This window comes from Lacerta agilis, chromosome 5 (assembly GCF_009819535.1).
Source record: "Lacerta agilis isolate rLacAgi1 chromosome 5, rLacAgi1.pri, whole genome shotgun sequence".
NCBI classification, from domain to species: Eukaryota; Metazoa; Chordata; class Lepidosauria; order Squamata; family Lacertidae; genus Lacerta; species Lacerta agilis.
This window is the reverse complement of record NC_046316.1, coordinates 89,241,285-89,254,340: the sequence shown is the minus strand read 5'-3', so window position 1 is coordinate 89,254,340 and position 13,056 is coordinate 89,241,285. Positions and strand designations below refer to the sequence as shown.

Sequence of the window (13,056 nt, the reverse complement as noted above, 5' to 3'; positions counted from 1 at the left end):
ATGATCTGAGATCTTGCAGCTAGGAGAAATTGACTAGCAACGAGAGGTTTAGGAGCTGGGGGGGGGGGTTCCCAAGCTGCCATATGACACTGCCCCATGGATTTGCAGTTCTCTCTCCAGAGATAATAAGGGCTAGGAAAACAGGACAGGCAAAAGCAAGAAAAACAAGTGGATCTCAGGTTCAAGGTATCAAATGACATGTTTTCATGAAAAACAGGCACAGGCCTATAACCAAGGACAAAATAGTAGCTCATCCAGTATGACTGTTATTCTCAAAAAATATCAGGCACAAGCGAATTTAAGCATTCATAAGTTGCTGTGTTTCCCGCTTCTCAACAGAAGTTTACTTAAATCAATGGTCACAAACCTGATGTCTGAAGTAGCAATATTCATAAACCAGGGCATTCAGATACTGATCTTAAAGTGGCCATAATATGAACAAATGGATTACAGAGGGAGGCTGCAGTGTGAAACTGCTGAATTACAATTCATCAAGACGTTCAACTCCATTCGTTTCGGCCTGAATCAAGACAACGGTTTCCTTTCCCAGCACAGATGTTCATTAACTCAGCACTGCTGCCAAGGGGATGGTTCTGTCACCTACCGCTGCTGTTGTAAAAGGGTTGCTGGGCTTGTCTTGCATGCATTCTAGCCAGGAGCGGCTGCTGCAGTACTGTAGCGTCACTGCCGCGCAAGAGGATGGGGTGCATCACACACCAGTAGGAATGCCAGATTGCTTCCATCACCAGTGCGGTTGCACAGCCCTGGGTTCACTGCTGTGCTGCACCAGCGAGGGGCAGTTTTGGACAGCACATTGGCTGCTCCTGAATCCAGTTATAATTGAATTGCCAGTATCAGTACTTCTCCCATTTCTCTTCCCTCTGACCTCACCGCTTACAATTCACCGCCACCACAATATGCATGTATAATACGTATTTATATTTGAGGATTACGCTTCCTGCATCTGCTGAAGTGGACTCTTGTCCACACAAAAACTTGAAGCTTGTTGTTGCCATAACACATTTGAGAGCAGTACATGTGAAAAGGATCTAGGAGTCTTGGTAGACCATAAACTTGACATGAGTCAACAGTGTGATGCAGCAGCTAAAAAAGCCAATGCAATTCTGGGCTGCATCAATAGGAGTATAGCATCTAGATCAAGGGAAGTAATAGTACCACTCTATTCCGCTCTGGTCAGACCTCACCTGGAATACTGTGTCCAGTTCTGGGCACCACAGTTCAAGAAGGATACTGACAAGCTGGAACTTGTCCTGAGGAGGGCAACCAAAATGGTCAAAGGCCTGGAAACGTTGTCTTATGAGGAACGGCTTAGGGAGCTGGGTATGTTTAGCCTGGAGAAGAGAAGGTTAAGGGGTGATATGATAGCCATGTTCAAATATATAAAAGGATGTCATGTAGAGGAGGGAGAGGAGAAAGGTTGTTTTCTGCTGCTCCAGAGAAGCGGACACGGGGCAATGGATTCAAACTACAAGAAAGAAGATTCCACCTAAACATTAGGAAGAACTTCCTGACAGTAAGAGCTGTTCGACAGTGGAATTTGCTGCCAAGGAGTGTGGTGGAGTCTCCTTCTTTGGAGGTCTTTAAGCGGAGGCTTGACAGCCATCTGTCAGGAATGCTTTGATGGTGTTTCCTGCTTGGCAGGGGGTTGGACTGGATGGCCCTTGGGGTCTCTTCCAACTCTATGATTCTATGATTTCGTTACCATTTTAAGACTCTTTGTTGATCTTGCTGCAACAGACAAACATGGCTGGATAGTAAGAAAACCAGAGGGCTCGTAGGGAAACTAATATTCCCGGGCATCCCTAAAGGACCAGCATCAGAGAACCATCTATTTATGCATGCAGCAGCCAATGAGAACGGAGACCCTTGGAGGGATGTAATGGTTTTTGAAGGAGGGTAAGAGCACCCAAGGCTGTAAGCTGGAATTCTGTCTGCCCCAGGGAAGAAGAAGAAGAAGAGTTTGGATTTGATATCCCGCTTTTCACTACCCGAAGGAGTCTCAAAGCGGCTAACATTCTCCTTTCCCTTCCTCCCCCACAACAAACACTCTGTGAGGTGAGTGGGGCTGAGAGACTTCAGAGAGTGTGACTAGCCCAAGGTCACCCAGCAGCTGCATGTGGAGGAGCGGAGACACGAACCCGGTTCACCAGATTACGAGTCCACAGCTCTTAACCACTACACCACACTGGGAAGGGAGAGGCAATTTTTCCCCCCAAGTGGGGTTTGGTTAAAAAATAAATAAAAGTAGAAAAAGATCAAGCGTCTGGAAACCAAGCCTTATGAGGAACAGTTGAGGCAGCTGGGTATGTTTTCAAGGCTTGTCAAATAGAAAATGGAGCAAGCTCGTTTTCTCCTGCTCTGGAGGATAGGACCCTAACCCATGGATTGAAGTTACAAGAAAGGAGATTCCGACTAAACATCAGGAGGAACTTTCTGCCGGCAGGAGCTATTTGGCAGTGGAACGAACTCCCTTGGGCAGTGGTGGACTCTCCTTCCTTGGAGGTTTTTAAGCAGAGGTTGGATGGCCATCTGTCAGGAATGCTTTTTGTTGAGATTTCTGCATTGCAGGGGGTTGGACTAGATGACCCTTGGTGTCCCTTCCAACTCTATAATTCTATGATTCTAGGTGCCCTATGGAGGGCAATGATACATTGTCCCCTTGCGTCTTTAAGAAAAGGCATTGCAGCCACTGCAGTTTAAGGCCACCGTTTCCCAGAACAGGTTCAAGGGGCATGATGCTGTTCTGTATTCAGAGTGTCGGATTCTCCTTCGTTGCAGGTTCTAAGCAGATGAGGGATGGCCAGTTGCCATAGTTGCTTTAGCTGAGATTCTTGCATTGCAGGGGGTTGGACCTAATGACCCTCAGAGTCATTGTTCTGGACTGGCCTTTCTCCAAATCCAGAAACATACCCGGTACCCAGAACCAGTGACTAGGGTTGAAAAACGCAATAGTTGGGTGGGGTAGGCTACTTTGGGGGAAGGAAATTCTTACTTTTCCACACTGAAAAAGTCAAATTTGGATAAAAACTGAACAGAGACAGAAGAAGACACCTTCACCCTGGTAGGGCTCCCTTTTATCACACACACAGCCCAACAAAATAAAAAATTCTTTCCAGTAGCACCTTAGAGACCAACTGAGTTTGTTCTTGGTATGAGCTTTCGTGTGCATGCACACTTCTTCAGAAACCAACAAGACAATGACAAAAATCTACCGACAGCATACAAATCCATATGGCTAACCTGAACAAAAACACACACCCCCACTCACACAGGAAACCAAAGATCACCACAGCCAACCACAAATGAACAACCACACCCCACGCCAACCCTGACCTCTCTCACCTCCAAAGAAGCACAAGTGAACAACAGAGAACCTGCACAAACAACGTTGACACCAAACCCTACATATATTATGGAAAATAGAAACATCGTCACCCCACCCCATCCATCCCCCCACCTCTTTCCCCCTTTTCTCCCTAATGTCTCAACAACCAAAATTGATTTGTAAAAATGTTACATGGGGGAAAAAAGGAGAGAGACATTGCACACACTTTTGTAAATCAAGAAAAAAAACCTGAACGGAGGCATACCACCAGCTAAAGAGAGCAGTCATGCCAGGCATAGGCAAACTCAGCCCTCCATATGTTTTGGGACTACAACTCCCATCATCCCTAGCTAACAGGACCAGTGGTCGGGGATGATGGGAGTTGTAGTCCCAAAAACATCTGGAGGGCCGAGTTTGCCTATGCCTGAGCCATGCAGCAGGATGGAATCAAAAGAAGCACTGAATGCTAAGGTGGTTCTTGACTGTTCATCACAGAGGTGACAACCTTCTACATGAAACCTCTTACAGTAAACCCAAAGTTCTGCAACGCACACAGCTAGGTGGTTCAAGCTGCTCAGGTCAGGAGTCCATCTGCTGTTTCTTTTAATACCGAGTTCTTCTCAATTCTGTTTGGTCCCCAAATCTAGTTGGGCGTTGCTTTATTCAGGTTGCTGGTGGTGTGCAATTCTGTGCCCTGGCCCCTGGAAGAGCCGCTGGCATGTACGGAAATACCACGTCAGGCTTGGAGGGCAGCCCCTACTCAAGCAGCACCTGTCAATTTCAGCGGCGTGGACAAAGGCAGGCCTTGTTAGATTTCTTCCCTGGGGTTGACGGGACCTTGCAGAGGGTGAATAAAGTCCCAGGGGTTCAAAAAGGGCCTTGTAGAGGAAAAGTAGTTCACAAGGCATAGTGTAATAATAATAATAATAATAATAATAATAATAATAAACTACAAGCCTCCAAAATAAAGGCGAAGAGTCACAGCTCAGTGGCAGGCACCTGCTTTGCATGCAGAAGGTCCTAAGTTCAACTTAGAGCATCTCCAGGAAGGGATGAGAGAGCTCTTCCTGAAAAACTATGGAGAACTGCTGCCAATCAGTGTAGACAAATTGAACTGGATGCCCATCAGTATCAGCGGAATGAAGCTACTGATGCACCTTCCTTGCCAACGAAGAATCTCTGTGCTTAGAGTTTGGATTTGGATTTGATATCCCGCTTTATCACTACCCGAAGGAGTGTCAAAGCGGCTAACATTCTCCTTTCCCTTCCTCCCCCACAACAAACACTCTGCGAGGTGAGTGGGGCTGAGAGACTTCAGAGAAGTGTGACTAGCCCAAGGTCACCCAGCAGCTGCATGTGGAGGAGAGGAGGCGCGAACCCAGTTCACCAGATTACGAGTCCACCGCTCTTAACCACTACACCACACTGGCTCTCTTAATGAGATGATCCCACAAGGCAATAGTATTCCTTGTCTTTGTTTTGTTTTTACATGTTATGACTCCGAGTGATGGTGACGAGTGATAAATGCCGATTGTATTTTGGTATTTCTTCGCTTTATTTCATTCACATCCCTAAGAATTTGGGTTGGGGTTGATGGCAGCTTAGTAAATTCATCATGTTTGGGAATCGCTGCACCAGAATGTGGACACGGCTCTCGTCCATGTGCAGAGTTCTGGGTTTCCAAGCCTGCTGCAGCCTCAGGGATGCCGGAAGATGGAAAACATGACTTGCTTTCCTCCTCACAACCATGACCTTTCCATTCAAGTGTTGTTGTTGTTTTTCTTTCTTTCTTTCTTTCTTTCTTTCTTTTAAAAAAGGGAGATTACATTTTCAACCCTTGCGTCCTCAGCTTCCAAATGGCAAGGAGCCAAGGCCCGAGAAAGTGTCACCTTCACTCACGTAGCACCGTGTTCAAGGCTTTGCAAATATACAAACACCTTGCTGAATCAGGAGCCATGCTCAGTTTTCTGATGAACAAACAGTTGGCAGGCAAAGGAAAACAAGAGTCGGCAAAGGAAGGTTCCAGCGAACCGTTGGCACCTCGGCATATGCCTCGCCAATATGTTGCCAGTTGGAAATGGGCATCCCCACCCTGCCACCCACTCAACCAGCTTGAGGGATACCCATCTCCTGGGGGCGGGGGGAAAGGAAGGATCCACTCTCCCCCTCACTCGACAAGGCTGCATCTCTCCCTCTTTGCCCCTTCTCCTGTGGTTTGTATTTCTTTGGCTTCTTCCTTCCCTTGCCAGTAAAAGGCCAATGAAAATTAAGCTACTTGCTTTCCTTCCAAATTCCCACACCTGATCTCAATCTTCCCTTTTTTGCCCATTGTGTTTGCCCAACAGAACAGTCGTTTTCCAGCAGTCGTCCCCCCCCTCCCCTCAACAAACTGGGTTCTTTCAAGAGGAGCTTCTGCTTCCTTCAAAGCTCACCCATGAGAAGGCGGATCATGGCAAACAAGCTTCTCTAGAAACATGGCAGGTCTCCTGAAGCTGCCACCCTTCCTTTGCTGTGAGAAGCTGCAAGACAGCATAGGGCAGGGGTTGCCAATGCCCATGCCCACAGGGATGCCCTCCCCACAGCTGAAATAGGGCTTGGAAGCATCCTGTTGTGGCCAGTAGAGAAGGGTGTGGTGTGTGCTTGGTTGCAGGGTGTGTGCCCATGACAGCCTCACCTTTTTGCACATATGCTAAACTTGGGCTCCAGAACACTGCCAGTGCTTGGCATAGGGTGTCGTGCAAGACTCATAGGGCCAGGCCAGGCCACTGCATGAGCCAACTGTACACTCTAGAATGTGGGGGGGGGGCATTTCCTTGTGGATAGCCTTCTGGGGGTCACATGACAGTGGTGGCTGGGGCCAGTGGAAAGTGGGTGTGGCCATCCACTCTCTCATACAAACAGAGAGAGAACGTGAGACTCTTAATCTCAGGGCCGTGGGTTTGAGCCCCACATTGGGCAGAAGACCCCTGCATTGCAGGGGGTTGGACTGGATTCCCTTCATGGTCCCTTCCAACTCTATAATTCCCATGGTTTCTATGATTCTATGTGCACACACCCCCATTCATACACAGGAACACCAACCAATTCATATAAATGGAGACATGAACACCCACACTCACACGTAACAACGGCACATACATTCATTCTCACATGGAACACAAACACACACTCATCCATCCATCTCCACTCACACCCATTCATTATCCTCTCTCCATCACACACACACACACACACACACACACACAGGATACATCAGGATTTTCTACAATATACAAGAGTAGTCAAAGACTCCCTCCGAAGGTGGTGGACTCTCCTTCCCTGGAGGCTTTTAAGCAGAGGTCGGATGGGGCCATCTGTCATGTATGATCCAGTTGAGATTCCTGCATTGCAGGGGGTTGGACTAGATGACCCATGGGGTCCCTTCCAGCTCTGCAATTCTATTATTCTAATTGGTGCCAAGTGAGCTGGAACACGCATTACGTTTTACATTTCTGATGCCACAAAGCTCGTTTCTTACCACCTACTCTCCTCACACCTAATTCTCTACCACTGTACCTTCCCCATTCCCACACATCCCTGGCAAGCACACAACAACAAAGGAGACTGTTTGTGAAGCTCCTGGCCACAAACACCAGGGCAATTTGTGCTTGGGAGGAGGACGTGCCTGTAATTAGCATTTGGGCATGGGCAAGGGTGTGTGCATGGGGGAGAGCATGCTGTTTGAGATGTGGGCCACGAAATATTGGCAAAGAGATCAAGATGCTAGTTGGGTGCAGAACCTATGATGCTGAGCCAAGAGGTGGTGGTGGTCCAAGGCTGCATACAGAAACAGCATCCCAGGCACCAATCCTCTGCACACATTTTACTTGTGAGCAGGGCATGGTTGGATTTGTCAGTTTAGGTTTCTCCCCCTTTATCATTTTCCCACTCTTTAAGTTCAGTTCCCCACATTCCCACATCACTCTGTGATAGTTATTTTTTCAGTCCTCTGGAAAATCCACCAGCATCTTAATTCCAATTTCTCCTAACATGCACAAAGCAATTCTCTCTCTCTCCCAATATAACGCATGTTATCTTCACCATTATTTGCATTCTTGCACGCGCTACTTCGTTGGAGGGCCGCACTGCAAAATTCGAAGAGCGAATTTCTAAGGGCAGCCACGATTCCGTTCTTGAATTGGCGATGTGCAAACGAGGCGGGTTCGCCTTCAGGTGAGAAAACGAATCGGACCCCCCGCCTTATCCCTTCGTAGGGTTTTTCTTTCGACCAAACCTGGCAGGATCGGTATATATTAAGTGGCAGAGCCAGGATCGGACCGGGGTCGGGGCATGGGAAACGACCACTCAGCGTCCACCTCTGGCACCCACCTCCAGATTGAAAAGTATCTCTCTGTGTGCGCCGTTACAGGAGATGGTGATGGAGGTTTCCCTTGCTAAAAAGGTGGAGGCGGAGTGCGGGGCTGAGGGGGGGAAAGTTGAGGGTGGTTCATTTCTCCATCTCTCACCCCTTCGCCCTCCCTTCCTCGCCCCCACCCATCATCACCACCGCCCTCCCGCGGGGCTTACTTGCATCTTCGCCTGGGGCGCGCAGGTGGCGAGGGGCGATTGCGCGCGGGCCAGCGGCGTCGCGGGGCTTCCTGCTTGCCCCGCCCGGCCCTCCAGGAAAACAAGCCCGCCCACCCGGGAGCGGCGAGGCGAGGACCCGGCTCTCCTTTCCCCGAAAGCAGCAAAGACAAGGCGGTAGCAGTGCCGCCACTACTTACGTTGCTGCCAAGATCCTGGAGCGCTACGTTCATGCTGGCGATGGGGACGCGGAGGGACCCGGCGGGCGCCGCCGCCTCCTAGCGCCGGATCCAGCCACGGGCGAGCCGGCCAGGAGCTGGAATAGGAACGGCGGGGTCCTCCGCCTCGTGGGCCATGCCGAGCTGCTCCACCAGGGGGGATGCGAGCGACCGTTGGGCGGGCCCGGGCCCTTCAGTCCCTCCCTGCCCAGCGCGCCACGAGGAGAGGAGGCGCGCAGTAAGCGCACACGGAGAGTTGCTATGGCGAGTCGACCATCGCAGCTGCAGCCGTCGGGCGCGCAGCGCAAGCGGCGCGCTCAGCTCCTCCCAGCGCAAGGCAGACGCCGGGCCTCGCAGTGCCGCCGGCGGCAGAGAAGGTCAGCGAGCGCGGGATCTGCCGCGAGAACCGGGCTGGTGCACGAGCGGAGTTGTTCCGGCGCGCTCCCTCATCTTTACGCACGTGCACACCCAGGCGGTGAGTTGACCGCCAGGCTTCCAGAGCTCTTTTTTGGAATGAGACCGACTCCACCGCAGAGCTTTCGGAACAAGTCCTTCCCCAAGTTGCTAGTCCTCATGGAAGCAAAAAAACCAAACCAAAACAAAACCCAACAACCCCAAACCAACAAGCCAAAATAGCCAACCAGCACAAAACACTTAGGAGCGTTCAGGGGTGGAATGGTGAGCTCTGGTTCTAGGGATGCCCAGCTAGGAGGAACAACCCCTTGCAGGTAGCCTGGTATGGCAATTTACCTCATGTACAGCCTGAGCTTAGGAGGAGTTTCTTTTTAACAGGGAGAAGACCTTCTGCGCTTGCTCTTCATCTAGTAGAGAAGGAGAGCTGGAATAATTTTCCCCAGACCTGGCAACTTATGCGCCCCTTTGATTTCAGATAGTACATGGGTAAAGGTAAAGGTAAAGGGACCCCTGACCGTTAGGTCCAGTCGTGGATGACTCTGGGGTTGCGGCGTTCATATCATTTTACTGGCCAAGGGAGCCAGCGTACAGCTTCGGGTCATGTGGACAGCATGACTAAGCCGCTTCTGGAGAACCAGAGCAGCGCACGGAAACGCTGTTTACCTTCCCGCCAGAGCGGTACCTATTTATCTACTTGCACTTCATGCTTTCATACTACTGGGTTGGCAGGAAGTACATGGGTAAATGAGTTTAAAAAGCCTGCGACACAATTTTTATGGCCCTCTAGCAGCTATAGTGGCTCATTGGTTGCCAGATGTGAAATATATTGACATTATTTTCCTACCCTACTAATCTGCTCCTTCTCCCACTCAAACATTAAGAACAGGATCTCTCTGTTGGATTGTTTAGCTGTGATTCCTGCATTGCAGGGGGTTGAACTAGATGGCCCTTGGGATTCCTTCCAACCCTACAATTCTATTACTGCAGCCCTGGGGTGATTTTGTGCAGGACAGCTATGCATCGTCTTTTGTGTTTAATGTGTGTGCCACATGATGTTCACTGCTGATTCTTAACAGTAGGGATCTTTACCTGCAGAATCAAGACTAAAACTATTGGTGCCTTAGAGACCAAAGACCCGTCTACACTGGTGTGTCTCCCCTCCCCCATCTGGGTGTTTTCTGCAACGTATAATTGTGCATTTTTTTGGTCTCTACAGCCGCAGCAGATGCTGTAACTCTCCAACAGCTTGACTTCACCCCCAATGGTGCACTCTTCCATTGTCTCTCAAGGCAGACGGATGGCAACAATTTTGCCTTAGTGCTTGGCTTATACTGGACTGGACCACACATCATTAATCTTTATTACTTGTTCTGTGATGCTTCCCCAATGCATTATTTTTATATGGAGGGGCACTCTTGCACTACACAACAAAAGCGGAACAGCAACAAACAAACCACAACCTGGAACCTTTGAGGGGTATAAAGTTGCAGGAAGTGAACATCTCTAATCCTTCCTCCTCAGGTCCCAAGGATCATCAGACTGTCAGGATGTCTCTTATCTTCTGAGGTTTTCACTAAGTCAAGAGCTTTGGGGCTTGTTGATTTAGGCTGCTTCCACCCTGCCCACCTGGTCTTTGGGAGATGCCAAGTTCTCATATTTAGCAAGTTTTTACAATGTCTCCAGAAGACACTATAGCAAGTTCTGAGTCCTTGCTAACACCAGCTCTCCTGCTAAGGAAGTTTCTCATACCCCTTCCTTTCATCTACCTTGCCTTTTATGGCTCCTCTTGGGAAATGCTTGCCAATTCCTCTTGGCCTTCCTGCTCTGTCCTCCTCCTTTCTCTCTTTCCTTGTCTGCTTCCTCTGTATTTATGCCTCTGCTTCTGGGAGCCTCTCACTAGCAACTCTGCCGATCTCCACTCCTTCCCCTCCAACCTCCCCCTTCCTGGGACCTCTCTCTGACACACTTAATAGTTGCTGGTTTATCCTGCTGCTCTTTTCTCCAGGTGTGGCCTTGCCACACCCCTTGTGGCACACTCCACACACAGCTCTCAGAGTGCCTGGTACACAGCTGTAACGGTAATTCCTCTCCCAGGACTTCAGTAGGAAGCTTTGGGAGATGTGCTGATTGCAAACAAAGCAGAATGACCACCCCAAAACGTTGCAAACAGTACTGAAAGCGGGATTGTGTATAACCTTCCCAATACCATCTTGTGCACAAATAGTCATGAATGCACAATATAAATGCCATATGGAGAGGCCCTGGTTGATTTTGGCAGAAGCTAGTGTGGACTAGGGACCACTCTTTTAGGTGCACAATGATCTCTTCACCATCATCTCATTCCTAGTACTTCACTGTTTGTGTATCCTGTACCCACTTTTCCTCCTGCAAAATTAACAGCTTGCCTGGAGTCCTGGGTCAGGGACATCAAGCTTCTGAGAGGCTAAGCTAGAAGGCATTATTTTTAAAGTATTGGGGTGCTTTTGTAAGCTTTAACAGTGTACTTTTATTTTGGTTATTGGCTGTTGTTCAGATTGTATAACAGCTGCTCTGTGAAGCCACTTTCCTAAAATGCAGAATACTAGTCTGTTCAATAAATTTAACAAATAAGGCCTAGGCAAATAAGAACCAAGTCTCTATGTATGATGCTGAAAGTTCAGCCAACCAACTTAGCCCTAGGAACGTCTCTCTGGGAGGGGCATTCCAAATATGTGGGGTGGGACAAGTGCAAACACCCTTTCTCCCGTCACCTCCCACCTAACCTCAGAGGTTGGGCAGACTTAAGAAATACTTCCAAAATCTGCTCCGGTGCCCACAGGACAAGGCAAGCCTGTTGCTCAGCACCAAGGAGAGTTCCTAGTGAGCAACTTGCTTTTGACAAGGCTTGGAAATGAACTGAAGTCTTTTGAGCCTCTGCATAAGAACACAGGAAGCTGCCTTAGACCAAATCAGACCATTACCAGTACCTTCAATGACTGGCAGAGGCTTTCCAGAATTTCAGGCAGCAGTTTCTCCCAGCCCTACCTGACAATGCCGGAGGTTGAACCTGGGACCTTTTGCATGCAAAGCATAGGCTGTACCGCTGAGCTGCAGCCTCTGTGACAGGAAGGAGCCAGCAGGAAACCACACTGAGAAAGTTGGCATTAACTCTTTATTAGCAAAAATAGGATCTACACAGGTGTGCCAGGCCCACTGAGCACAGCAACTTTTTTCTGGCAGGTCTTGCCCCTATGAAACACATGCGGAGACTAAAGGTTCCCACCTCCCCACAGCTGCCTAAGTCCCTGCCTCTTCAGGGTTTTCCCCAAGCAACCTGAGACTGTGCCTGGGTGAAGCCAACTTCTCCACTCTCTTCATACCTCTTCCATTTCTGGGAGACCAGGAGGGAGGGGAGTTTGTCGCCGTAGGAGGGGGAGACACCCGCTCCTCTTCACCAGCTGGATTCGTCTCTGCCTCTTGGCCTCCTTCCTCCCTGCTTCAGCTTATGCCTCTGATTCTGGACTTCTCTCTGACACAGACTCCTCCTGCTAAATAAGCCCTGTTTCCTCTTCAGCTTCCGACACCTCCTGCTCCCAGTCTTCTCCCTCTGACTACTCACGATCACCTACCACCACTCCCTGGGCCTTCTTCCCTTGGGGGATTCCCAGCCGGTTCTTCCCAACATTCCTCTGCGCCCAACCAGTCTGTGACACCCTGCTTCTATTCCAGCTGTCCTGCACTCCATGGGCTCCTGAGTTGGATGCTTCCTACACTGTTGGGCTAGCAAGGTACTTTGGGAAGCCATGCATGTTTATCCTGGTTTGGTTTTATGGACTCTGGTGCTGTGGTATCTGGTTCAGTAGGTTTCTGCCGGCCAGCTTTGGGTTCAGTGGTCCTCTGATAAGCAAGAACATAGTTTGACTCCTTAGCTGATGACACGATATTCTCAGCTTAGTGTCCCATTCGCTGCTGGACTTTAGGATCACGACACCAATGATGACCAGAGAAGTCACAATGTTACGAGTTCTGGGCGTGAGTGCTGCAATGGAATGTGGATGCACTTTAAAAAAAATTAAAATGGGCATGGAATGAAGTAGTTGCTGGCAGCCTTGTCATACCCCAAGGGGAGGAAGGGAAAAATTTAAGTGCACCATTTATTTACAAATTTATAATCTGCACTTCCATAAATATATAGCAAGGCAGAGTACCAACATACAAGAGTAATAAAATCAAGAGAGGGCCATAAAAGCACCAACAAAACATCAGTAATTCTAGCTGACAACTGTCTCCCTCTTTAAAATGGTTGTGTGACTCAGGCGGTAGCCCAGATGTAAATAATAGCTGGGAGGGAGGTTTGAGCTGCAGCTTGATGAGTGCCATCTGGTGGAGCTGCGGGTAAACAGAAGCAGATTGTGTTGTAGGGAAGAGCATCGTTGAGGACACATAAAATAGCTGAGCCAAGAACATGGGAAAGCTTCTAGTGGGACAGAATATACCGTACATGGCAAATAACTCCTGTGGCACCTCAAAGCCCTC

The 13,056-nt window shown here is 49.1% G+C and overlaps 1 protein-coding gene across 2 annotated transcripts in view; it reads right to left on the bottom strand.

Moving 5' to 3' along the window:
- ECE2 (endothelin converting enzyme 2) overlaps positions 1 to 8,425 on the bottom strand; it is a 55,414-nt gene extending 46,989 nt beyond the window's left edge. The window contains exon 1 of one of the 2 annotated variants that reach the window (XM_033150792.1): positions 8,110 to 8,425. In XM_033150792.1, the coding sequence (XP_033006683.1) occupies positions 8,110 to 8,142 (33 nt within the window). In that variant the 5' untranslated portion in view covers positions 8,143 to 8,425. Of the gene's footprint in view, positions 1 to 7,912; positions 8,062 to 8,109 lie in introns of those variants that run through there. The other variant, XM_033150793.1, reaches the window with a different exon arrangement.
- Between the last annotated feature and the right edge of the window lie 4,631 nt (positions 8,426 to 13,056).